Source organism: Podarcis tiliguerta (genome assembly GCF_965153285.1).
Source record: "Podarcis tiliguerta genome assembly, chromosome: 6".
Classification (NCBI taxonomy): Eukaryota; Metazoa; Chordata; class Lepidosauria; order Squamata; family Lacertidae; genus Podarcis; species Podarcis tiliguerta.
This window is the reverse complement of record NC_139539.1, coordinates 10,049,431-10,076,447: the sequence shown is the minus strand read 5'-3', so window position 1 is coordinate 10,076,447 and position 27,017 is coordinate 10,049,431. Positions and strand designations below refer to the sequence as shown.

Genomic DNA, 27,017 nt, shown 5'->3' with positions numbered 1-27,017 from the left:
GAAGTGAGGTTACAGGGAACCAGACAGAGGGCCTTCTCGTTAGTGGTGCCCGCTCTGTGGAACGCCCTCCCTTCAGATGTGAAGGAAATAAGCAGCTATCTTCTCTTTAAAAGACATCTGAAGGCAGCCCTGTTTAGGGAAGTTTTTAATATTTAATGCCGTATTGTTTTTAACACTTGATTGGGAGCCGCCCAGAGTGGCTGGGGAAACTCAGCCAGGTGGGCGGGGTATAAATAATAATTTATTATTATTATTATTATTATTATTATTATTATTATTATTATTATTATTATTGGCACCGTAAGGAGGAGGGCTGGGGCGGACGGCTTAATGCGCTCTGCCAATGCATGCAGTGACCTGGAATGTAACTCAGGCGTAAATTGAGGTGTGCGTGCCTGTATTTATTTATGTATATTGTACTTGTTTCTGCATTTACCGTATTTTTCGCTCTATAAGAAGCACCAGACCACAAGACGCACCTAGTTTTTGGAGGAGGAAAACAAGAAAAAAAATATTCTGAATCTCAGAAGCCAGAACAGCAAGAGGGATAACTGCGTAGCGAAAGCAGCGATCCCTCTTGCTCTTCTGGCTTCTGGGATAGCTGTGCAGCCTGCATTCACTCCATAAGACGAACACACATTTCCCCATACTTTTTTAGGAGGGAAAAAGTGAGTCTTATAGAGCAAAAAATACGTATTATTTCTTTGGGGCTTTGTGTTTGAAGAGACACATGCACAGAATACCAGGCTAACGAATACAAGCTCCTTACCCCATGCAGTTTCATGTATAATCCACATGCGTTGCAGACGGGCTCCCCTTCTGCATTCCGTCTCCAGAGCGTAGTGTTGGTCGTATGGCAGTTAGTGCAGCAGAGACCGGCGCGTCTAGAGGAAGACTGGAAAGGAAGAAATATATATAAGTGGTGGTGTTGAAGCCATGCTGCCTTTGCATCAGGCAGGAAATGATAGCTCAGTTGGTTAGACCATGGTGCTGATAACACCAAGGTTGCAGGTTCGATCCCTGTATGGACCAGCTGCATGTTCCTGCATTACAGGGGGTTGGACTAGATGATCCTCAGGGTCCCTTCCAACTCTACACTTCTATGATTCTATGATTCTGATCAAATCTGAGATAAAGCCCATCTCCTAGAAGATGAGGGGTTGATGTGACATCAAATATAAACATGTCTAATTGCCTTTTAAAGCCATCCAGGATGGCGGTCACCGCTACCATCTTGGGAGAATCAATTCCATAGCTTATAACTATGTACTGGGTGGAGAAAGTAACTGAATATTAATGGGAAACTATGTATTTCTTATTAAATGTGTTAACTGTTGAAATATACAGGGTGAGTCTTTTAAAAGAGGCCCCGTGGAACATATGTACTCTATATCCACGGGGCCTCTTTTAAAGGACTCACCCTGTATTTTTTGCTCTATAAGATGCACTTTTCCCCTCCTAAAAAGTAAGGGGAAATGTGTGCGCATTATGGAGCGAATGCAGGCGGGAGGCTCTGCTCAGCGCTCCCTTTAAAGAGCCGCGCACACACTCCGCACGCTCTTTAAAGGGAGCGCAGCTCTTCGGGGAGCCTTAGCCGTGTGCAGCCTCCCCTGGGCAGCGGGATGAAAGCTCCCCTTGCCCGGGAGAGGATGCACACGGCTATCCCATAAGCCAAGACAGCCAGCGGGATCGCTGCGCTGCAATCCCACTGGCTGTCCTGGCTTCTGGGATTCAGAATTTTTTTTTTCTTGTTTTCCTCTTCCAAAAACTAGGTGCATCTTATGGTATGGTGCGTCTTATAGAGCGAAAAATACGGTATATACACACACACACAGTGAGTGAGGGAGAGAGAGAGAGAGATAAATAACCCAGTGGCCTTCCTCGCACGATGGTTGTGTAAACAAGCAGAATAGTAAAAAATTACAATGCAAGAACTGACAATGCTAAGGGTAACTGGATGAGCTGAATCTCCTACCACTACTGCCCAAGGCAATTCTCACCAGCCCCTGGTGTCTTCTTCAAGGTGTGGTCATACATGTGCCCATGTTCATGAAGAAAATTAAGAGATTCTCTGGCTCTGTTGCAACCCCTTCACTTTTAAGGGCTTCAAATGAGAAACTTTTACGAGTTAGAATTATGGAGCCCAACTTGTTCCACTGCTAAGTCTCTGACCCAAACAGGGAAACATATTTTGACTGTTACATGCAATCAGCAGTTCCATGTGAAGTTTGTGATGATTTGCTGCACAGATGCCAGCGTGAGAATCATACCACTGGATTTGTGCCTGGTGAAAACAAGTACTCATCCTTTCACATGAAAAGTTAGCCCTCTCTCTCTCTCTCTCTCTCTCTCTCTCTCTCTGTGTGTGTGTGTGTGTGTAGAAGTGTTTTAAAAATATCCAGGAAGCTTTAATGGCAACCAAGACAATCAAGGGTCTGGAAACTGAGCCTTATGAGGAATGGTTGAGGGAGCTGAGTATGTTTAGCCTGGAGGTTGTGGACTCTCCTTCCTTGGAGGTTTTTAAACAGAGGCTGAATTTTTAAGCAGAGGTCTGCCGTGGATGCTTTAGCTGAGATTCCTGCATTGCAGGGGGTTGGACTAGATGACCCTCAGGGTCCCTTCCAACTCATCTATGATTCTGTGATGAGGGAAGGCTCTCTAACCCCTCACCCCAAACTGGCAGCTTGATATCGTGTAGTCCTGCAGCAGATACATCTTGCAAACTAACATACTCTCACTTTAGGTGCTTCAATAATGTTTCACAGCCTTAAAGTATCAGTTCTTCATGAGCATCACCCCATTGCCTTGAAAATTACCCACAATGCAAAAAACCTGCACATCTGTTTGTTTTGCTATTAAAAACTTGGTCCCCACAAATGATGAATTAAGTGAAGGGGAGCAGGAATCAGAACGAGAAGTACTGCAAAGACCACAGTGGTGACCGGCGTTTCAGGAAGACATAGTGGAATGACACATTTTAGCCTTGTGGTTGTGAAGTTCCTGAATGTTCACCCACACGTTTGTTCCCCATTTCTAGGCACAGGTTTGGGCTTTCCAGGTCCAGGCCTGAATGTTTGGTGTTTGCTTTCTCCCACTGCTTTATATAATAATATGTAATATGGGGCCATCCCTCCTCCTCTGCCAGGTCACGTTCTACAGCGGCTACAGCAAAAATGGCCAACGCTACAGACCTCAACAAAATTATTGGTTAAACACTGTGATCATGATAATGAAAAAAAGTGTTGACAGATCACAATATTGTTAATTAAAGTAAAATCAACTAGGACTGTAAGGATTGCTGTGATACTGTTTGATCAAACAGTGGCATGGCTTCCCCCCAAAACAAAATCCTTAAGAAATGTCATTTCTTAAGGGTCTCCTATCAGCTATCAGCCCCGTTCAAACCACAGTTCCTAGGATTCTTTGGGGGGAAGCCATGACTGTTTAAAGACATATAAGAGTGATCGAAACATATGGTGTGACTGTGACCATGGCAGATGAGCCCTGTAGGAAAAGGACTACTCTTCCAGAAGGGAAATAGTCAGATTACAAATTCTCTCCAGCATTTGGCAATAGTGGTAAAAGACTAAGGTCTATTTTGGTTGTCAGGGAAGGAGGGAGGGAGGCACATTTGTTGCAAAAGCTCCAGCATTATTCTTACTGTGCTTCTTTAAAAAGAGAAAGTGAATTCCTCCCCCCCTCTTCCTATTCCACTCTGCCTTTGCAGAGCTTTGACCTTGGCTAGGAAGTTGTTGACTTCAACATTGCACCCCGATGTGTTTGTTTATACAAAACCAGACCGAGCCCTTAAAACAGAAAGTCCACCCCAGACTGCGCTCGGCAGCCAAATGCAGCTGATAAGCTTTTGGTATCATGGACTTTGTAATGTGTTTCATTCAAAGCACGCAGGAAAGGCTCGTACGGAGCCTCAGCTACAAAGCCAGAGGACTGAACCAAGATGGAAGTCGCACCCAGAGTCATTGTGGCTCGAATGACACACAATACTCAGCTGAACAATTATTTTCTCCAATTCTTTATATGGTTGACTCTATACACACACACACACAAGTGTTTGTGTGAAAGGCAGCTCAACTGTTTTGTACTCTGGTGTACACTTGTTGAATGTTACCTGTGAATAAACATGCCAGTGTGTAGCTCAACGATTTGTGTGCACAAATTGCACATCTGTTGATCATACTGTGTGAGCACCCAAGGAACAGCCATGGGTCCATGGCCCATGTTGGGCAAAAGATACCTTCATTGCAGGGGTTGGACTAGATGATCCTCGTGGTCCCTTCCTATGAATCGGAGGGAAAGAGATGGACAACTCTCCCCTCTGGCTAACCTTCCCCAGAACTTTAGTACTTAGTCAAACTCTGATTCCAGATGCATGCTTGGTTAGGAGAGGGATCTAAGGGGAGGTTAACCAGCAAGATTAGGTTAGATCTTATCTTCATGTCCAACTACTCTATTCTGAACCTAAAAATGGAAAGCGTAATGCCGGTGGTCAACAAAAGAGGTTCAAAGACTCTCTCTAGGCAAATCTAAAAATATGTAGTGTAAACACCGACAACTGGGAAACACTGGCCTGTGAGAGCTCCAGTTGGAGAACAGCCTTTACCAAAGGTGTCATGGGCTTTGAAGACACTCGAACTCAGGACACAAGGGAGAAATGTGCTAAGAGGAAGGTATACTTGGCAAACCCGCACCATGATCAACTCCCGCCCGGAAACCTATGCCCCCACTGTGGAAGGATCCAGAATTGGCCTCCGCAGTCACTTACGGACTCACTGTTAAAACTGTGTTTATGGAAGACAATCTTACTCGGCTATGAGTGATAGAAGAAGAAGAGGAAGAAGAGGAAGAAGAGGAAGAAGAAGAAGAAGAAGAAGAAGAAGAAGAAGAAGAAGAAGAAGAAGAAGAAGAAGAAGAAACAACAGAAACAGCAATACTAGCAAAGGGCTTATCTTCATTCACCACAGTGATTAGAATTGGACAATTTGCCCACAATCTCCCCCTTTTTAATTTTGATTAAGGCAGATTCCAGGTGCACAATGACCAGCTGCCATCGTGTATTTTCCTCTCCCTTTCCAATACTACGTTTAGGGCTTGAATAGTTTTAATCCAGCAAAGAAAGATGAAGGTCATGGGAAATACCTTTGGAATCCCAAGGACAAGTCAACATTTCTGCTGCCAGGGGTGTAAGATATATTCTCTAAACAACTGAAGGGGGAGGGAAGAATGTTGTACTTTAAAGCTCGGTGAGTAACAGTGGAAGGGAAAGACGCACTGGGTTACATCCAGTGCTATTCCTGCTCAGAGTAGACCCACTGAAATTAATGAACGTGACTAACTTAGGGTCATTACTTTCAGTGGGTCTACTTTGAGTTAGCTGGAGTCAAGCCACAGAGTATAAAATTAGATGAAGTGTGAAGTTGCTAAATGTAAACATAGGCAAGTCTTGACTCCAACCATGAGGCGCCAGAGTTTTGCAGACTGAATCTGGGGAATGCTGTGCGTTTTTGAAAGCTTGGGCTTCCTTTATGAAACCTAAAATTGGAACCCCAAACCTGAAAAGCAGGCCAAAAGAAAAGAAAAGCAGGGAGTAACAGTCACATGGTTTTAAAACCTGCATTTGGATGTATTCGAAATTAAATTGCAAGTGGATAATGTCACATATAAGGGACGCGGGTAGCGCTGTGGGTTAAACCATAGAGCCTAGGACTTGCTGATCAGAAGGTCGGCAGTTGGAATCCCCGTGATGGGGTGAGCTCCCATTGCTTGGTCCCTGCTCCTGCCAACCTAGCAGTTCAAAAGCACATCAAAGTGCAAGTAGATAAATAGGTACCGCTCCAGCGGGAAGGTAAACGGCATTTCCGTGCGCTGCTCTGGTTCGCCAGAAGCGGCTTAGTCATGCTGGCCACATGACCCGGAAGCTGTACGCCGGCTCCCTCAGCCAATAAAGTGAGATGAGCGCTGCAACCCCAGAGTTGGCCATGACTGGCCCTAGTGGTCAGGGGTCCCTGACCATACCTAAAGTCACATATATATTAAGAACATTTTGCAAAAGGTTCCATAAAAGTTCCTACACTGAATGCACACTTTCTTGCTGAGGAGAGTCTGACCCTGTAGGCATCCTCAGATGTGCCTCAGTGGCAGAATGCAAAGATCAGGCAGAGGAATGGGGAATAAGGTGATCTTTTAAGCACACTGGCCCCAGGTTGCTTAAGACTTTGTATGCCAATAGCAAGACCTTGAAAATAGGTTGGTGGAGTGAGATCCATTGTTCTGTCTAGCTCAGTACTGTCTACACAGACTGGCAGCAGCAACTCTCCAGGATTCCAGACCAAGGCTCCTCTTCCAGCCCCACCTGGAGATGCCAGGAATTGAACTTGGGCCCTTTTGCAGGGAAGGTAGATGCTCTGCCACTGAGCCACAGCTCTTCTCCAAGTACATTCAAGAACATACTGGCAGTCAGTGGAGCAACCTCAACTCAAACAGCTCAGAACCACAATAACTCAAGGTCCAACCCAGACACTGCAATCATCATGCAAGGTCCTTCTTTGTGTGCCTCCTCCAGAGGTCCAGAGGGTGACAACACAAGCCGGGGCCTTTTTTGCAGTGGCTCCCTGTTGGTGGAATGCTCTCCCCGGGGATGTTTGCCTGGCACCTTCATTATGCATCTTTAGGCAAAAACATACCTCTTCAATCAGGCCTTTGGTTGGTTAGCATTCTCTTTCCTTTTAAATGTGTTTGTGGAAGAGGGTGTTATGGGTTTGGTTTGTTCTTGTTTTTATTATGCCTTTTCTGTTTTCATCTTGTATTTTTATGCTATGTACCACCACGAGATCTATGGATGGTGGTTGGTATACTAATTTAATAAACAATAAATAATAATAGGTGTTATATGTTGGCAGTAAAAAGTAAAGGTAAAGGAACCCCTGACCATTAGGTCCAGTCGTGACCGACTCTGGGATTGCGGCGCTCATCTCGCTTTATTGGCCGAGAGAGCTGGCGTACAGCTTCCGGGTCATGTGGCCAGCATGACTAAGCTGCATCTGGTGAACCAGAGCAGCACACGGAAACGCCGTTTACCTTCCCACCAGAGCGGTACCTATTTATCTACTTGCACTTTGATGTGCTTTCGAACTGCTAGGTTGGCAGGAGCAGGGATCAAGCAACGGGAGCTCACCCCGTCGCAGGGATTCGAACCACTGACCTTCTGATCGGCAAGTCCTAGGCTCTGTGGTTTAACCCACAGCGCCACCCGCGTCCCATGTTGGCAGTAGCCAACACCCAATAGCAAACAGGCTGCAGAATTCTGCACCAGTCATGGCTTCTAAACCAGCCAAGAGCTACGCCTTATCTTCAAGATTACCAGTGCTTGAATCACCATAGACCAGCTAAGCTGATCCAGGAAAGATTGCAGCTGACTCACAATCCAAAGCTGGTCAGAAACATACCTAGCCACCAAAGTAACCTGAGCATTCTGCAAAAAGCTGGGTCCAAGAGAACCCACAGACTATATTTGCCGCTTCATAGAGAATGCAATGCTATCTAAAACTGACAACTCGCCCGTCTCCAAGATACAGGAACCACACCCAGCTTCCAGATTCTCTGGATGCAAACTCAAGCATATTAAACTGGATTAGACAGATTCCTGGTGGATAAGCCTACTCACCAGGATGGCTTTGTGCCTTCAGTACTGGCAGCAGTAAGCCTCTGAATACCAGTTGTTGGAAATCACAAGTGGGGAGAGGGGTCTTGCACCCGGGAGGCTTGCTTGTGGGCTTCCCATAGGCACCTCGTTGGTAGCTATGAGAACAGAATGTTGGACTAAATGGGCCTTGGGCCTGATCCAGGGGGGTTCTGGCAGGCAGCTTTCCTTGTGCAGGAGGAGAGAACAGTCCCAAGGTCTCTGCATTGGCATCCACTCAGTTTGCAAAGAGTTCAGAATATAAGCAGCCACCTGCTGGATCAGACCCAGGGGGTGAGAGGCCATCCAATATTAAAGACCAGACAAGGTGGATGTGGAGAATCCTTTAGTAAAACAGAAGCCAACTGAGGGTTAGCCAGACTTACCAGCCTTTTCTGGGGCTTGATGAGAGGCCGGTTAATGCCATTCATTTTGTGATATAGACCACAGGCATTGCACAGGTAGTGCCCTGTCCCATCTTTCCTCCAAAGTGGAGTGGACATTGCTCCACAGTTAACACATTCTCTGCCATCTCCGGGGAATTCCTCCAAGAACTCTGAAAGTGAAACAAAAGGCGAGACACATTTCGTTAGGCATTCAAGTAGGGACCCGGTCCCTTCACAGCATCGAGACAAGAGACACCGTAGCACATCTCAGAAATGGTAAATCTCCTGCCGTGAAGTACAATAAGTCATTGAATGGGAACGATGGCATCAGAAAGCCTACAGGCTAGGTTTTGAAGCTCCTTACAGAGGCTCCCACCAGACATCATTTCCATTGCATTTATGAAAATTTGTGCTCATGATGGGGCAAGACAGTCACAAGAGATCCCACTGTCAATACTGCTTATACCTTCAATTTTGGGTGAGGTTGCCTCATTGCTTCACATCCAATTGGTGCATATTCCCTTAACTTCCTACTGGAATCCCACAGGATCCATACCACAAATATTCTGGGTTTATTTTTGTCCTCCTTTTGGTACGCCATAGCCTCTTGGGGCAGCAGCAAAATGGTGGCTTGGGGAACAAGGCAGAGGGCCTTCTCTGTAGTGGCACCCACCCTGTGGAACACCCTCCCATCAGATATCAAGGAAATAAACAACTACCTGGCATTTAGAAGACATCTGAAGGCAGCCCTGTTTAGGGAGGTTTTTAATGTTTGATGTTTTATTGTGCTTTTAATTCTGTTGGGAGCCGCCCAGAATGGCTAGGCAAACCCAGCCAGATGGGTTGGGCTATAAATAATAAATAATAAATTATTATTAATTATTATTCTTATAAGCACTGCAACTGATGAACAGGAATGAATTCACCACTAACACCCTTTTGTTGTGTCAATAATGTTAAAGGATAAACCTGCCCCCCAACCTTCCCCCAGAGAAATCCATTGCATTCCATGGGAGTGAAAGAAGGGCAAAGAATTTCAAGGAAGGGTGAACCTCATAGAGGGCATTCCTTCCTGCAATCCTCAAACACAGCCTCAGGGTTATTGTGTGCACAAACATTTGTAAGTCGGGTATAACATTGGACTAAGGGCAGGAAGCCCAATCAGTGTGACCAAGAGACAAGAAAGAAGATTCCACCTAAACATTAGGAAGAACTTCCTTACAGTAAGAGCTGTTCGACAGTGGAATTTGCTGCCAAGGAGTGTGGTGGAGTCTCCTTCTTTGGAGGTCTTTAAGCAGAGGCTTGACAACCATATGTCAGGAGTGCTCTGATGGTGTTTCCTGCTTGGCAGGGGGTTGGACTCGATGGCCCTTGTGGTCTCTTCCAACTCTATGATTCTATGATTCTATGAAAATGACCACTGTGTATATATATTTAAGACAAGGGACTGTGCTTGGGCCCTGAGAGAGAGAGAACCAGTCTGGATGGGTTGTGTCTTAGGTGAGAGCCAAGAGGTTGAGAGATCTTGAAAAGGGAGGTGAGTTGGAAGGAGAAAGAGGCATGAGGTACCATCAGTACTCAATTACAGTATTGCTATCAGTATATATAGAACTTTAGTTGTGATTCCTGCATTGCATTCCTGGACTGAATGACCCTTTGTGTCCCTGACAACTCTACAAGTCTATGATATGAGAAGTGAACACTTAAAACCAATAGTTTCCACTTCGTATTATTGGAAAAGGTAAAAAAGCTAAAGGACCCCTGGACGGTTAAGTCCAGTCAAAGGTAACTATGGGGTTGCAGTGCTCATCTCGCTTTTCAGATTGAGGGAGCCGGCGTTTGTCCACAGACAACTTTCCGGGTCATGTGGCCAGCATGACTAAACCGCTTAGCCAGAGCACATGGAAACACAGTTTACCTTCCCACTACAGAGGTACCTATTTATCTTACTTGCAGTGGTATGCTTTCGAACTGCTAGGTTGGCAGAAGCTGGGACAGAGCAACAGGAGCTCCCCCCTTCATGCGGATTCGAACCGCTGACCTTCCGATCAGCAAGCCCAAGAGACTCAGTGGTTTAGACCACAGCGCCACCCTACTGTATCATTGGTATCTTCTTCCAGATTGCATTTTGTCCCTGCAATCTGCAATGTGCTGTATGGATTGTTTTGGGGTTATGGGTGTGGCTGTGTGTACTGTTGTAGTTCTAAATGTATTTTTATATGCCTTCCAATGAGAGACGGGATAGAGATACAAACAAAATAGATTGTTAGGATTTCACTGATGTTCACGAAGCTGAGGTGCGTCTAGATTTTGCCCAAGGGGTTTAGGATCAGAGCATTAAAACAATCAAATTTCCAATACTTGTCTCTTCCTTATGTTTTTAAGAGGCAGCCATGTGTCTCCTGAACTAGACAAGTAGAAAAATGACCTACATCCCCTCCACTCAGTCCACACATACTCACACACCCCTTTTCAGTTAATTTCTTGTATTCTTTAATTAGTGATAAATGTATTGTCAATGAAGCAGCCATAACTAATAGCCACTGACATCGGCGGAGACTCGGAGGAGTGTATGGCTTCCATTTGCCCCCAGAAAAACCCTTGCTTTGTGCTGTTTGAATGGGCGAGATGAAGTGCGACCCAGCTTGGTTGTAAAAATAAATGATCGGGATGATGTTATTCTAAGATGATAAAAGGGGAGGCGGAGGAGATCGGGAGACTTCCCTGATTTCAATCAAGCAGCGCTGCTTGCTGACTGGTGGCGACAGGCAGACTGGACAAGACCTGCTGGAATGTCTTTAGCTGATGGAGAAGGTTGGGGGATACTGAGGCCTGGGTATCAATCACACCGACAGCTCAGAGCTGACAAATGACAGACTCCGGGTAGAGGTTCGGAGTCAGTTTTACAGCATGACACCGGCCAAATACTGACCTCGTGGTAGGCAAGGACTCGAGAGCTCTGCTCCGATGGAGGGTCAGAGCTAAGCCTTCAGGCACACACATCTGCCCTATGCTTTGCTTTTAGGGCTGCGCGTTTTAAACTGGTAGGTCAAGCCAAGGCTTTTCGTTGCTTAAAGGAGTCAGACCTATGTTAAATACCAGCAAAGACTGGTTTCTCTTTCACTCCTTGCAGCAGATACACACCACAGCCAAACCAGGCACAAGAGTTTTAATAGTAAGGATCGACTTAGCTTGTCAGATGCAGGGGGGGGGGGGAGTAAGTGAAGCCTACCCCTTCCTGGCTTAACCTCACTCATTTATTTATTTTTTAAATAGAAGTCTGCATGCTTGGAGAATGGCAACTCAATATTTAAAGGAAAGAGGACACTGCAGTTTTCAGGTACTGCACCAAGAATGCCTCACATGCACCTTAGCTACACAGGCTTGGATCATAAAAGGATATAATTTAGAAGCTGCTCTTGACCAAATAAAAAGGGCAGATTCACAGCCGACCTCCACCAATGCACTTTCGGAACTGAATGCCACTGCAGTGCATGAAGAGACCATTAAATAAAATAGAGATTGAATCTGATAATCTTAAAATGGAGGTAAAAGTATGGCAGACATATTTTATCCAGGAGAAGGGGAAATATAGGGAATATATAGATATGGGCTGCATCCAGCTAGTGCTTAATCATGGTGAGCTGTGCAATCCTATGCACAGACAGAATCAAGTCCTACTATGTTTACTTTACTCCCATCTAAAAGAATGAACTCCTGCCAACCTAGCAGTTCGAAAGCACGTCGAAGTGCAAGTAGATAAATAGGTACCCCTCCTGCGGGAAGGTAAATGGTGTTTCCGTGCGCTGCTCTGGTTCGCCAGAAGCGGCTTAGTCATGCTGGCCACATGACCCGGAAGCTGTACGCCGGCTCCCTTGGCCAATAAAGCGAGATGAGTGCCACAACCCCAGAGTCGGTCACGACTGGAACTAATGGTCAGGGGTCCCTTTACCTTTAAAAGAATGAACAGGGTTGTAGCCTTAAGTCATAATAACTAGAGTGGGGGCTACATGAAGAAGACCAATGCATGTGGTGTTCTTATTGTCATTATTAGTTATTCAGTTTCTTACCTATCCTTCAATACAAGGTCCCTGTAGTTTAAAAATGCAAAGTCAAAATCAATTTAAAACAAATGTCAAGGTATGTATATGAAGAGTGTTAAATGTGCATGCATACTTGAAAGTGAACATATGCTAGTCTACATTTACAAATGGAATTGCATTACATGCAATCCAAAGTATTGCCTCTCTGGTGCCATGTGAACGAAGTCACATGCATTTTAGAGAGATGCTCCCTCATCCAGTTGTATTTAGAGATATAGACACAATGTTATTCCCCACCAGTTTCAGATTCTATATGCGGTTGGGCTTTTAAACGACTGATGGGCCAAGCAAAGTCAAATTATGTGGAGCAACAGGCAAAGATACATAAAGTGACAGATATGCCCAAAGACTATTTTGCTGATGACACCCACACACCAAGGAAGCCAACTCATGAAGACTACCCAGAGGAGACGTCTATCATGCCAGTGGAGGCTGGTCCATTAGAGTGAATATGGCACTGCCCCACACCAACCTGAGTCTGCCCTCAGCCAGCCTCCACCTGCCTATCTTATATCTTTCATCCAATTCATAGGGTGTCAGTGACTGTCACCTTTCTCCTCCTCAGTCTCAATGTTGCTCTGGTAGAACACAGCAGGGAGAAGGATGAGGTCCTGTTGTTGGTTCTGGCTCTCCATCTATTCTTGGACCTTCCTTCTCTCTGCCCTACCAGTCACCAATGGACTCCAGTCCCCAATGCAGGTCACCCAACCCCAATACACAAGAAGCATGCAAAGGAGCTACAAACATACTCCAGTGGTTGCTGGTGCAAGTCCCAACATGGGGGCTTTTTGATCTCGCATGAAATGAAGGTGGACAAGCTTGACAGTAGCCAGAAACAGGAACCCTGTGGTGCAGTTTGCAAAGCATGTACAGGCATGCTCAGGGGACTTCCAGTTCAAATCTGCACCAGGGAATTCCTCTTCCCTGTCCAGGTTGCAATCATCAAGTTGAAAAGGTGATGGCCAGCAATTGGGTGTCAAGATACACCGTATCCTATGCACTTCCATGGTAAAGTTGTATGGGAGGCTTTTGACACAGGAGTGGCTTTTGTTGTCTTGCCTTTCATTGAAGTCAATGGGAGGGAAATGTCCCGTGCCAGAACTGGTGGTATTGCCCAATGATAGGCACATAACCATGTCCTAGAGGCATGGTGAAGTATATCACCCAAATTGCTGCATTGCAGCCATGGCATCAGAGGAGTTTCACTGGTGTAGCTGTGATGCCTGTAGAATGTATCTGGTGTTGCAGAAACATAGCCCAAAAACTCCAATACAGCGGTACCTTGGGTAACATACACTTCAGGTTACACACGCTTCAGGTTACACACAGAAATAGTATCTCGGATTAAGAACTTTGCTTCAGGATGAGAACACAAATTGTGTGGCAGCGGTGCAACAGCAGCGGGAGGCCCCATTAGCTAAAGTGGTGCTTCAGGTTAAGAACAGTTTCAGGTTAAGAACGGACCTCCGGAATGAATTAAGTACGTAACCAGAGGTACCACTGTACAGGAATGCACCCTTAATCGATAGAGTAAGGTAAAGGTAAAGGTACCCCTGCTCATATGGGCTAGTCTTGACAGACTCTAGGGTTGTGCGCTCATCTCACTCTAGAGGCCGGGAGCCAGCGCTGTCCGCAGACACTTCCGGGTCACGTGGCTAGCGTGACGAAGCTGCTCCGGTGAACCGGCACCACAGCAGCACATGGAACACCGTTTACCTTCCCGCTATAAAGCGGTAGCTATTTATCTACTTGCACTTAAGGGTGCTTTCGAACTGCTAGGTGGGCAGGAGCTGGGACCGAACGACGGGAGCTCACCCCGCCGCGGGGATTCGAACCATGCGATCGGCAAGTCCTAGGCTCTGAGGTTTTACCCACAGCACCACCCGTGTCGATAGAGAGAGAGGTTAAAAATAAGTAAAAGGGTTTCTTTGGCTATGTCTGAAGGAAGAGGAAGAACAAGCAAATGGTAGGTCCTCTGTATAGGGAACATGGAGAAATGCTATTGGGTGACAGAGCAACCCTGAGGAGGAGAAAACTGACAATTTAAGAAGGGTGTTGACAAGCTGGAACATGTGCAGAGGAGGGCAACCAAGATGATCAAGGGTCTGGAAACTGAGCCTTATGAGGAATGGTTGAGGGAGTTGAGTATGTTTAGCCTGGAGAAGAGGAGACAGAGAGGAGCTATGATAGCCATCTTCAAATATCTTAAGGGCAGTCACATGCTTGTTTTCTCGTGCCCTGGAGGGTAGGACTCAAACCAATGGCTTCAAGTTGCAAGAAAGGAGATTCCAACTAAACATTCGGGGGGGGAGGGACTTTCTGACAGTAAGAGCTGTTCAGCAGTGGAACAGACTCCAATGAGAGGTGATAGACTCTCCTTCCTTGGAGGTTTTCAAGCAAAGGTTGGTTGGCCACCTGTCATGGACACTAGTTTAGATTCCTGCATTGCAGGGGGTTGGACTAGATGACCCTCAGGATCCCTTCAAACTCTTAAGATTCTGTGATCTATTCTTTATAAATGAAACATCAGGGACCGCCTTTCCCCCTCTATTCATTTTTGGTTACTGAAATAATGTTCAATTTATTTCAGTATTTATACACTTTATATAAAGCTTCAGTGATAAACCCTTCAGACAATGAGCTCCCATTTCTATACAATAACTGGCCATTGTTGTAAAGAGGATCTATTTAAAAGTCATTCCACAGGCAACTTCAAAGAAGAGCTGTTCCTATTTCTCTCCCTAGAAGAAATGCCTCGTTTTAAAACAGGTCACTTACTACCAATATGGTTTTGTTTTAGCCCTTTCATTTTTGATAAGTAAAGGACCCCTGAACACTAGGTCCAGTCGTGACCGACTCTGGGGTTGTGGTGCTCATCTCGCTTTATTGGCCAAGGGAGCCGGCGTACAGCTTCCGGGTCATGTGGCCAGCATGACTAAGCCGCTTCTGGCAAACCAGAGCAGCGCACAGAAATGCCATTTACCTTCCCGCCAGAGTGGTACCTATTTATCTACTTGCACTTTGACGTGCTTTCAAACTGCTAGGTTGGCAGGAGCAGGGACCGAGCAACGGGAGCTCACCCCGTCATGGGGATTCGAACCGCCGACCTTCTGATCGACAAGTCCTAGTCTCTGTGGTTTAACCCACAGTGCCACCCGCATCCCTTCATTTTTGATACAGCAACTTAAAAATACACAGATCTGCTGCTCTGTTAAAGGAGTACCTGCTCTGATGCGTAGAGATATATTCTATTTTAAAATCATCAAACCAGGGAAACAACCAGAAAGCATTTGATTTTCAGGTAATTACTGTTGTGTGCACATGTGCCCATAACAGAAAATAGAATACAGTCACCCTCAACTCATTCATGGGAAAGCTTAATTGAATACCACTGGTTTATTTCCAAGTAAAACATGGACCGGGCTTCATATCTAGACATTTAACTCTGGATTGCAATCAAGGGATATGTACTTAGCCTAGCCATTGTAAAGTTTAAAACAAACAAACAAGCAAAAGCATCAAGTTCACAAACTGAGAAAACAGTACTGAATGCTTACTATCAAAAGAAACCAACCCCTGCAGCTCATGGAACATTAAGAGCAAACATTGAAGGAGGAATAAGCAAGGCTTAAACAGTTTATGAAAAAGGAATTGCCTCAGTGCTAATTTAGTTCAGTGATACACAGCATCGCTCTCTCCCAAGGATATTTAGGTAAAGAATAAAGGGACCCCTAACCGTTAAGTTCAGTCACAGATGACTTTGGAATTGTGGAGCTCATCTCGGTTTACTGGCCGAGGGATGCAAATTCAACTGATCCCTCCCACCATCAATCCCTGTGGATACATTTCACATCACAGAGCAACAGCCCAGTCTTATTATATGTTTCCCTCTGAACTTTCACTGAGCTGCATAGGGTTCCTGATTAAGGGTGCAATCGTAAATGCACTGGAATATAAGAACAACTGGAACCAGGATTTGCATTTTGAGTGAATAAACAGAGGACTGCACTGTCAAAAATGCTGATTCTAGCCACAGAACTATTAGAAGGTATAATGATACAAACACAGGGGGGGAAATGTATTGATTTGATATGAAAATTATAAATATGCTTAACAGTTGATATGACTTTTAATATGATTTAGCACCCCTACCCAAAGACAAGTCATTTCAAGTATCTAAATAATTTAGTTGATCACTTGTTTGATGGAGTTAATCTGTTACAGCTCAACAATTTCCGTAACACAATAAAATAAAACCACACACCCCAAACCTCAGTAGACGTATGGCTGTGCAAAATGATCAGTAGACTGAATTCTGTAACTTAGGTTGCAAAACTGGTACTGACGGGGATGCAAATGTGCTGTGCTGTTTGATGCCACCCACAATATATCATATTCCAGGTAGACACTCTGAAAATCAACAGTCTTCAGTTATTTATTTCAACGATCCTCCTCTAAGCATGACTTAGGAATACAATTCATACTTCCAATGACTCTGATCTCTGCAAGCTCAGAAAAGAGAATAATCAAGTGAAAAACTTGTGGTTATGTTTGAAAGGAGTTTTTAATGACATGCTCCTTTGCAATTTAATATATTGATTTAAACAGCTGAGAAAATTCCAAATGTAAGTAGCAGGGAGGGAAAAGACATGCCATTTTGATACTGATGGAAGTGTAAAGGGACCCAACTTTTTGTTGTTGTTGTTACATTGTGGAAATCCCTCGCAGGTTGAAAATGTTGCATTTTTCCACTTTCATATCCAGAATTATTTCACACCCCGTCCTGGACTCTTCTGTTGAAGATCAGTTTAGAATTTAAGGAAATAAGGTACACAAATAGTACATAGAATTTCAGCCTACTAGCCCTACAGAATTAAGTTCAACACACTCCTTATGTGCTTATTCGAAAGCAAATTCCACTTTTAGGGAATTTGTGTTCAGGGATCTACTCCCAGATCACCTAGGCACAGGATTAACAGTCTTATTGCCTACTAAACACCCATATTATTATTTTGTAAATCCTAAACTGCAAGGCTGAACCTCCATACTTTTTTTGGGGGGGGGGGTAGATTAATACTGCAATCAATTAAACTTATTTCAAAGTAAAAAACAAAATCCAGTGGTTTAATTAGGGCTGCAGTCTTCTGATCACTTACTTGAGAGTAAATCCCATTGAAGACAGTGGGATTTCTGAATAAAAATGCACAGGACCTGTCTAAACTACGGGCTGCAGCTCCTAAATACAGAAACAATTTTGGAAATCCAAAAATATTTCCTGTTATGCTAGGGAGACCTGGTTCCGTGGGTTTTGCAAAATCCAGCTGAACTGAAAGGGCAGCGGCGAATTCACATCGCAAAGGGCTCTTTGCTTGCTTCTTTTATTCGAATGCGAAAATATTTCCAGCGATGCAAAGTAGGAGAAAGGCAGCGTTTAGAATGGCGCTCCCCGGTGCGGGGGGGGGGGGGGATTTGGGTCACAACCCCCAAATTTTACTCCCGAAGCCTTTCCGTTCACTCTGGCGGTGGGACTCAAGGTTAAAGCACTTTTTCTCCTTTTAAGAGTCGGGGACTAATTCTGCTTTGTTCTTAGGGTAAAGATAAAGGGCGGAGAAAAGCAGAGACAGAGTCATCCAACCAAGATAACAAAAGATTAAGTCGTCTTTCAAAAGGATTCAAAAGGGACTTCGGAACATAAAGCCCAAACGAAGGGATAGTTGCAAGAACCAGATCGAGGCGGGTTTTATTAACCAAGCGCCTGCTTAAGAAAGTGCGTTTGATTGAGATTCTTTTCTGTTTCTGTTTCTTTCTTTTCTTTTCGTAAAAAAAAAAGCAGTGTGAACCCAAAGCGAAGCGAAGCGGCTTTGATGGTCCTATGGCTGGGCGATTTTGAGCGGCTGTTGATGGATGGTGCCACGGCGCACGTAGCCGGGGAGGGCGAGAGATTTGTTTGGGCGAAGGCGAATTAGGAGCCTTGGAGTCTGTTCAGATCTCAACTCATTTACCCCAATAAATTACTTTTAAAAGGCGAAACGGCTGTAAATCTGCTCACCTCATTTAAACACCAAACAGCGCCACCTCTGAAAGCTGCACAACATGGATATTGTGGAGGGAGGCAGATTACTCCGGGCGCCCGAAACCACCGCTGTTATTTCTGACTCCATGGGGAAAGTGTAACCCCGTGGCTCTTTCATAGCCTATATGTGACTATAGAAAGGCTATTCACCAAGGCAGCTTTGGGAAGGGCGCGACAACAAAAAATCTTTTCCCTTCTGAAGTTTCGCAAGGAAGGGTTTGGGAAGAGAGAAAAGGGTTTGGGAAACAACGAATCCCGGCAAAATCGAGGGCTGGTTGTGTAAGAATGTAAGAATCTTCTGCCTGCTTACTTAAGAGGAAGCCTAATTGAATTCAGCGGACTTACAGTCAAGTCAACATGCATAGGACCAGGCTACAAGGCATCAAAGTACAGATATAAAAGTTCTTGCATGTGTTTTGGAGACTAGCCCCATTTTCCGTTGTCAGTCTTCCCTTGTCAGTCACTGTTCTTGCAACTTCAAGCATTAAACTTTGAGCCATAATCCAATTCAGTAGAAACACCCACCAATTTAAAACTGGAATTCAGATCCCTGTTTTGAAATGATTCTTTTAAAGCGACTGATAAAATCTTAGGGAACTGGATTTTAAGTCAAATGTCCAAAGAACAGATGATGGTCCTATTTTTAATCTGTGGTGCTGAAAACTTCCCTTCATTTGAAGAGTGCCACCTTTCTTTTTTATGTTAACAGGTGACAGCTAACAAGAAATGTTATTAGAAAGGCAAAATTCGCACCCGGCACCACGTTACTACAACTACAACCCTTCCAAAATATTCGCAGGAGAAAGCCCAATTGCCTCCCAGCCCAATGGGACAATGCTATTATCCTAACATATGCTGCAATGGCATATAAAATAGTTGATAGCGTAGTGCTAGTCCCCATGCTAAATCAAGACTTCCCAATTCCATTCTGAAATCCCCTACTGATGAAAACTGCTGGGAAACTCACTGGAGTGCAGTTGTTCATTCAAAAGAAATAAGAGATGTGCACACTTACACCCACCCACACAGACCCAATCCATGTGCAAAGCAAAGCAAGGCCAAAGTTTGATATAGATGAGCATTTGACCCCAGAATTCCTTCCCATTCGCGCTGCTCTTGATGGGGGTAAAGATCTAAGGGCAATATGCTGATGAGGCACAGGGAACACCCCATCCCTAGTTCAGATCTGGAAGTCATGAACTCAGAAGCAGACTTGGGGGCAAGTGCCCTGCATGCAAATCAGCACCAGCTCACTTCCAAATGAACAGTGGCTTCAGGCTAGACCAGTGGTGTGCAGTGAAATTTTCCCCAGGGGAACAGTAAGGCCAGAGGACCAGCTTGTAGGGGCGATGGGGTGGGGGAGTCACACGCTCCAGGCCTCTGACAAGATACTGCAGCCCTCCTGCCTTCTTCCCAAAGCCGGGAAGGTGAAGGGAGCGCTCTTGGACCCTGTTGGAGCATCATGCCTCCCTCCCTGAGCCAGGCAGAAGATTCCCAGGCTTTAGGAAGGAGGCGCCAGGCTTTGATACTTTAATTTACCAGGAACATTTAGAGGACTAGTCTAGTCCCTCTAGTCCACTTGACTGCACACCACTGGGCTAGATCCTGCACTCTCAGTCTCATGTCAGCCCCATTGCTATCTGCATTCGTAGAAATACTTCAGAAGTGCTGTGAACATTTGATACAATGTAGTGTGACAATACAGAGCGTTGCCATCAAAGCCTTTTCTCCCTCTTGGAGGCAGTTTTACACACACACACACACACACACACACATACCCCACATACTGAACAGAAGTCACTTTGCCTAGGAAACGGCATAACACCTGAACAGATATATAATGACACAGAGCAATTGCACACTGAGCAAAATGCACCTAGGTTTATGAATATATCGAAAGCTACTGCCAGCCAAAATATATCCAGCACTCAAGTGCTTCCTGAGAGACAAGCAGATGAATTCATTGCCTGAAACGATCTACGTTGCTCCTTCCCATATAGGGCATGAAAAAATATCCAAGTATTTTTTTCAAGTTCCTTTGCATCTGAACACTAACTACAGCAATCAGGCACATATTCTAAACCGAAGGGTTCCCATATATTGCCTGTCTGCAGCCACACCAAGGACAGAATTTGGCTTCCAAAGCCATGTCCCAGGCACACAAAACCCCAAAAATAGTTTTTACTATTTCCAAGCCAAGACAGCATTTGCTGGAGATTCTTGAATGCTAGGGTGTGGGGAGGATTTGTTTTGGCCAAAGTTTTCATTCTTCTAATATTCCGTTTCATCCCTCTCTCCAGTGCCCCCATTTACAATACTACCTCTAGCAGATTATTTCATAAAGGGAGACTTAGCATTTTTAAAATGAATGATGTAGTTATGCAGGCACCCACATAAAACAAAACAAAACTCCGGGACAAACTTTGAAGCCAATTTCAAACCAGCTTAAGAACACCAAGAGAGCCATCAATCTAGTTCAGCTTTTCGTTTTCAACAGTGTTGACTCAAATGCCTTCTTGGCTTGGCTTGGCTTTCAAATGCACCAATGGTAGCCATCATAGCCAATGTCACTCAGACACCTCTTGGAAGCTTCTTCTTCTTAAATAATCCCCTTTTCACAGACCTATAATTTCCAGAGGACCTTAGAGGAGAACCAATTACGAATCAACTAGATTCTGGTTTCAATACAGCATTAAAGCACTCTTAGGCCATGGGTGGTGAAGTTCTGTCCCTCTGGATGTTGCTGGACTCCAGCTCCCATCATCCCTCACCCTCTGGCCATGCTGACTGGGGCTGATGGGTCTGAAAAGATCTAGAGGACCATAGCTTCCCCATCCCTGCCTTTGACTACATGCACATTTTGACTCAAAGTGGATTTACAGAATTTTCCAGGTTCTGGAACTGGGGTGGGTTTGCTTAGGACAAATTAAGACCAGAGACAGATTGTAGGTCAAACAGACATGTACTGAACACAGTGTGATACACTCAACATAGTCCTTGTTTGCATAGAATGCCAAGTCAAACCATGGCTTAGTATGAACATGCAGGCTTCTGGAAAGGAGATAGTGATTGTTTTGAGCTTCCAGTCATTCTGCTGCATCGAGTGAAACCATGGTTTGGCTTCGCTGCATGTTGGCTGAACCCAAGCTTGTGGTTTAACACTCCCAGGCAAACCAGAGGGGCAGATTTTGGTTACAGCTCATGGTTTATCAGAAGTTAGGTAAACCACAACCCTGGGATTGGATGATGCACTAAGCCAAACCATGGCTTCAGTCAGTGCAAGGCAGAAAGAGAACGGCCCGAGGAGAAGCAAAACAACTCTGGCTGACACTCTGGGCATCTGTGTGCTTCCTCATTCATGTTATGATACCACCATTCAGCTTCATGTTATGCATGAGCTGGGCCATAGACCACACACTTCTTTAACATTCATTGACAGGTTTTGCGGACTTTCATGGTGCTTTTTAAGCAACTGCTTTAATGATAATTTCTGGACAAAAGAAATGGGTGATAAGGCCTCCATCATAATGCCCTCAGGTCTGAATAAAGTGTCCTACCAGGGATCAAAAGCCCCTCAAAAGCAGAGAACCATGTGCTCTTGGAATGGCTTCTGAGAGTTGGAATGGATGACCCTTTGGGTTTCTTCATGGGTGTAGCCAGGATTTATGTTGTGGGGTGGGGCAGGACACCCACTTGTTAACATCCTCTGTCTGGCTCTGTCCAGCAGATTCGGAATGAAATGTCTCAATGACCGTTGTTTTAAATTACTTTCTTTTGACCCCAAGTGCTCAGAAAAACCTGCCAAAAACCTTTCTACTTTTAGTGAAGCATCTTTACTTATTTACTTGATTTAGGGGCCCAGCTGTCCCCCTTGCCCCCTAGCTATGCCCATGGGTCTCTTCCGACTCTACAATTCTATTAGTGGGAGATACGCTACATACCAAATGTGGGTCTCCGGCCAGGCAAGCCCCCCTGTCGCGTCTGAAGGCTGTGCAAGACGCTGCTCTCAAAGTGTCCTGCAGTCCAAGATGGCGGTATCTCCGCAGAGCTGACGTAAGCCCCGGGATAAGGGCTGGAGTAGGAGCCATTGACCGAGCGCACCAGAGCATTGCCATACTGGTCGCGCCCCCCAGTGCCCAGCAACAAGGGGCTCTGGTAGCCTGCCTCTCGTCCGGCACCGCTACCGCCAGGGGGGCTGTGAGAGTAGGAGAAGCCCGGCGGTGCATGAGGGCTGCTGCCATTGAAGTGCGAGGCCTCGGCGCTGGCCGGCTGCGCCCATCCTGGGTGGCTGCTCAGGGGGTGGCCCTGGTGGGCAGGTTCGCAGCTCTGCAGGTAAGGCAAGCTCTGGAGCATGGAAGGCATGCGGCTGGTGGGAACGTAGACGGCCGGGCTGGCTGGCGAGTGCAGGAAGTTGCTGGAGTCATGGGAGTATGCCGATTGGCCAGGGTTGGGGGCAAGAGTTAAGCTCTGGTACATTTTGTATCCTTCAAGGCAGGAGCAGTGCAGCTGGTGGGGCACAAAGAAGGCAGCTGGGTGGCAAGGGTCGGAAGTTTGACATGAAGAACTCGGCTAATCTTCCCACATCGATACAACTGAAGCAGCTTTCAGGCACCTGGAACACAGGAGAGAGGAGAAATAAAGAGATGCTTTTGAGTCCTGTATCTTGGCTCCTTCTGGCAAATGACAAGTTGCTTCATCCAGCCTTTTCCTTTCCCCCTCTTTTGCTCATCTGTCAGTTACATAAAAGAAATTATTCAAAACATTCACTCTAGGGTAATATCCAGCTGTTCTACTATCTGCTAAGCAATATTGACCCAATCTTCAGACCCAAACGTCTCAAATTCATTCATTTTCCTTTGCACATAAAAAGTTCAAAAGGGGTTCTCTAATTATTATTAGTAGTAAATGTGAACAATGATTTCTCTCTAACCAAACTATCCATTTTGCTTCCCGTAGCTTGCAACCCTGCCCTAAAAAACTTAGCAAGAGTGGTTTGAACATCACAGCAAAGATGGGAAGGAAGCCTGGAACTCACATCATTTGAAATTTGGAGTGTTCAACATTTTTTTTAAAAAAATTGCTCACATGTTTTAACAGCAGCTTTACTGTCAAAGATCATCAGTTAGTAAAATGTCTCCTTAAAAAAAACTTATTTAACTGGAGATTATCATTATTATTTTGCATCAATGACTTGAAAAGGGCTGGTAAATATAAAGAGGCAGCACATTTCCATAACCTAGCCTATTCTCATATTATTATTTTTTGCCCTTTCTCTAACTAGGTTCGGGTAGCAAACATGCAGGCACCCCATTGCAGTTGCCATTTTTAAATTATGAAATGTACAACTTTGGTGTTCAGCAAGGGCAGCATAAAGCTATACAATTAAGGGAAAAGTAAGATCTTCACAATATCCCCGTGAGGTACAATAGGTTCAGAGGGTGAGTGCCTAGAGAGCTTTGTTGCTAAGGGCAAAGGGATGGACAACTCTGTCCTGGACACCAGCCCACCAGTTCTGCTGTGGTTGAAGCACTTTTGACAATCAGAAGCCAGAGGAGAGACATTTGCAGCTCACTGATGCCCTCCATCCATGTATATTTGGAAGTAAGGCCCACAGAGTTCAAAAAGGCTTGCTCCCAAGAAAGTCTGCAAAGGATTGCATTCTCAGATCTGGACCCTGGTGCAGCTCACAAGCCACTAAACATCAAACTCATGTAGATTCCAGTTGTCCCTATACTACACCCCCCCCCCCCCCAGTGTATAAGCAACACTATGGTGACTTCAGTTTCTTTATGCCTACCCAGCGTTATCCCACTGAGCCCCATAGGGTTATGTTGCAATGAATGAGTTGAGGATTACAGCCTGCATCTGTAGTCTGACAGACGGAAAGAGAAGTGGAACAATTGGCTATTTTTAAAAGTATTTTGCAAACAATGCAAGAATGCATTGTTTGTGCCCTAAAAGCAAATTCTTTTGCGAGGCTACATGGAATTTAGACCCACCCATGTCAGTGGTGCTGATCCCCTAGCAAGTGTGCATTGCAGTCTCCAAGCACACTTCCCGACAGGGCCTTACACAGGGAGACAGTGGCAGAGAACTCAAGCCTACTCATTTCGTGGTAGTCCTATCACCCTCATAAGAACAGCCTCCAGAATCAGGCCAATGGCCCTTCTCATCCAGCACCCTGTTTTCACAGTGGCCAACCAGATGTCTATGGGAGGCCCAAAAGCAGAATCTGAGTACCACAGCAGTTGGTTTACTCTAGAAGTAGTAGCTGAATCCACTTTGAGATGCTCTAGCGATTAGTAATTGAAATATTACTGAGTTGCAGCCAACTAAGTCCTACTCCAAGCAGATTCATTGAAGAGTCTTGTGGCATCTTAAAGGCTAACAAATTCACTGTGACATAAACTTCCGAAGACAGGGGATCCACTTCATATGTCACCCAGCAGGAATTTGCTATATTCAGAAGTTGTGAATTGAAGCATAACAGCATTCTGACTTTAATTTTTTTATTTGCAGGGGCAGAAATATAATTTATGAACAGAAAGTCACATGGAACCCATTTGAGGCTCAAAAACGACACTGCTAACCAGATGAAATATCCTCTTCAGCTGTGAGTGAATTGATCCATCTATTACGAATTAACCAAGAGCAACAGGCGTCATCCAGATAAGGTTCTTCCTTGCCACCAAGTGGAAAGCTAATCTCTTACAAATACTTCTGGTGAGCATGGAGAACACATTTCCATGAAATGTGTCCAACTAAAATAATTAAGCGTAAGCAGTGGTGCTCTTGGGGGGGCACATTATATATATATATACAACGTGCTTATATATATATAAGCACAACCATATTACAGTAACTTCCTCTAAACCCCCAGAATAGAACAGACCACCAAAAAGAAACAAAAAGCAGTACAGTCCTCTGCATGTTTATTGTTAATGACAATTAATTCATTTTTATAACTCCTCCCAAAGGAGCTCAGCTTACCATCTGTTAGGAATGCAAAGGATTAAAGCCCCTTACACAAACAAACACACACACACACATGCCGAAAGCTTCAGAATAAGAAAGAGAAACACTTAGCACACAAATAACATGTGGAATTCACACCCAGAAGATGTTGTGATGGCCACCAACTTTGGGAAAAGATTATATATATATATATATATATATATATATATATATGGAGGACATATAAAACTAAAATACAATGAGCGGTAAGTGCTTAAGGGACACCAGGAATCTATTCTGAAGAAGTTGTTTTTGGCAGGCCACGTTCCAGGAAGGAACAAGGAGAGGTCTGACAGAGCCTAAAGAACCACCCAGCTGGCCACGGTCAAACACAGAACGGACTTTTGGTCTCATTTGGCTGTCCTTATTAGGCCAGTGGATTGTGTGCTAACGGATGCCCCAGCCTCCAAATTCATTTACACCCCGGTCCCAAAAGCGCTGTCAGGGTTACGTTGCATCGCCCCAGATGGATAATGAAGCCCGTTTAGAACCACATTGCCCGGTTGCGGTGAATACACTGCGCCAATATAAATGCAAGCCATAAATAGGATACTTTCTGTGCGCTGAACTACATCCGAAAGCTCAGCCTATAATATTTAGACAGAAAGCTAGCAGCTTAACAGGATACACTGCAACACAGTCGCTCTTAACTGAGTTTGGAATTGGGCTAAGTACTAACAATTAATCCTGCATGCTCCCAGCATCCACAGTAGATTTTGTCCTAATCATCACATATATGTGTAAATAAGTCCCGCTTCTTTGAAAAGAACCAGGTTCCAGGTAAGTAGATGTAGATTTTTTGTCCTCAAAGGGGTTATCAACTGGCGTCAGAGTTTGCCACCATAGATGTAGTAACAAATTGCATTTAAAAAATAAATATTAGTAATATTACTGCTGCTAAGACTATTTGCAGATGATCCCCCCCCTCTTTTTAATTGTTTTTATTAAGGATTTTCTTGGGTTATGATTTCTATGCCAGTCTACTCAGAAGCAGGGCCTAAATTCAATTAGTTGGCTCCCATTGAACTGTAGTTCATGCTCCATGCCATTTGCAAGGAAAAAAGTCGTGCCGAATTTAGTGAGCCATTTTTGGACCCAGAACTTTGGAAGGAAAACCCAAGTGTTATAATATAGGGGTTCATAGTTTTTCTTCTTTCTTGGAACACTCTTGAATTATTTATCCTCTCTCCCCTGCCCATAATGGTTTGGATAATTCAGATCTGTGAAAGCTCTCCCCAAACTTACACTACTATCCTAATAGCCACTTGCCACCCTAATGACAATTTTGAGGGAGAAAACCACAAGCACTAAATCCACTACCACGAAGGTGGCATTAAAATACAGACTTTCAAACCAACCCCAAAACCTCATCCCAGATATAAAAGCAACACTCTGCTAGAACATTTCAGAGAGCTAGCGATGAGTTAAGAGTGCTGAGCTAGGAATTGCCCGAGGTGAGGGTGGACTGTGTTCAAATTCCACTCAGCCAAAAAACTACTTTAGTGACCTTGGAAATGGGTGCTTAACCTATGGCTCTTTTTAAAGTTTCAAAAAGTAAATAAAGAAATAAAGTAGTTGGAGGATGAGGAGGTGAAGAAACATAGAATAAGTACAGTCCTCTGAATGTTTACATGGAAGCAAATAATTCAGCTGTTGTCCAAAAATAAATAAATTGGAAAAATGCATAAAATGAAAATAGTAGAAACCCTTTTGAAGAGTTCAGTAGGAAATCCAGATCTCTGATC

At 44.7% G+C, this 27,017-nt stretch overlaps 1 protein-coding gene across 3 annotated transcripts in view; it reads right to left on the bottom strand.

Moving 5' to 3' along the window:
- GATA5 (GATA binding protein 5) overlaps positions 1–27,017 on the bottom strand; it is a 51,908-nt gene that overhangs the window by 4,763 nt on the left and 20,128 nt on the right. For all 3 annotated transcript variants that reach the window (XM_083447550.1, XM_083447551.1, XM_083447549.1), the window contains exons 2-4: positions 22,200–22,870; positions 8,083–8,252; positions 770–895 (exon numbers count right to left, since the gene is read on the bottom strand). In XM_083447550.1, coding sequence (XP_083303676.1) covers positions 770–895; positions 8,083–8,252; positions 22,200–22,734 — 831 coding nt within the window. In that variant the 5' untranslated portion in view covers positions 22,735–22,870. The remainder of the gene's footprint in view (positions 1–769; positions 896–8,082; positions 8,253–22,199; positions 22,871–27,017) is intronic.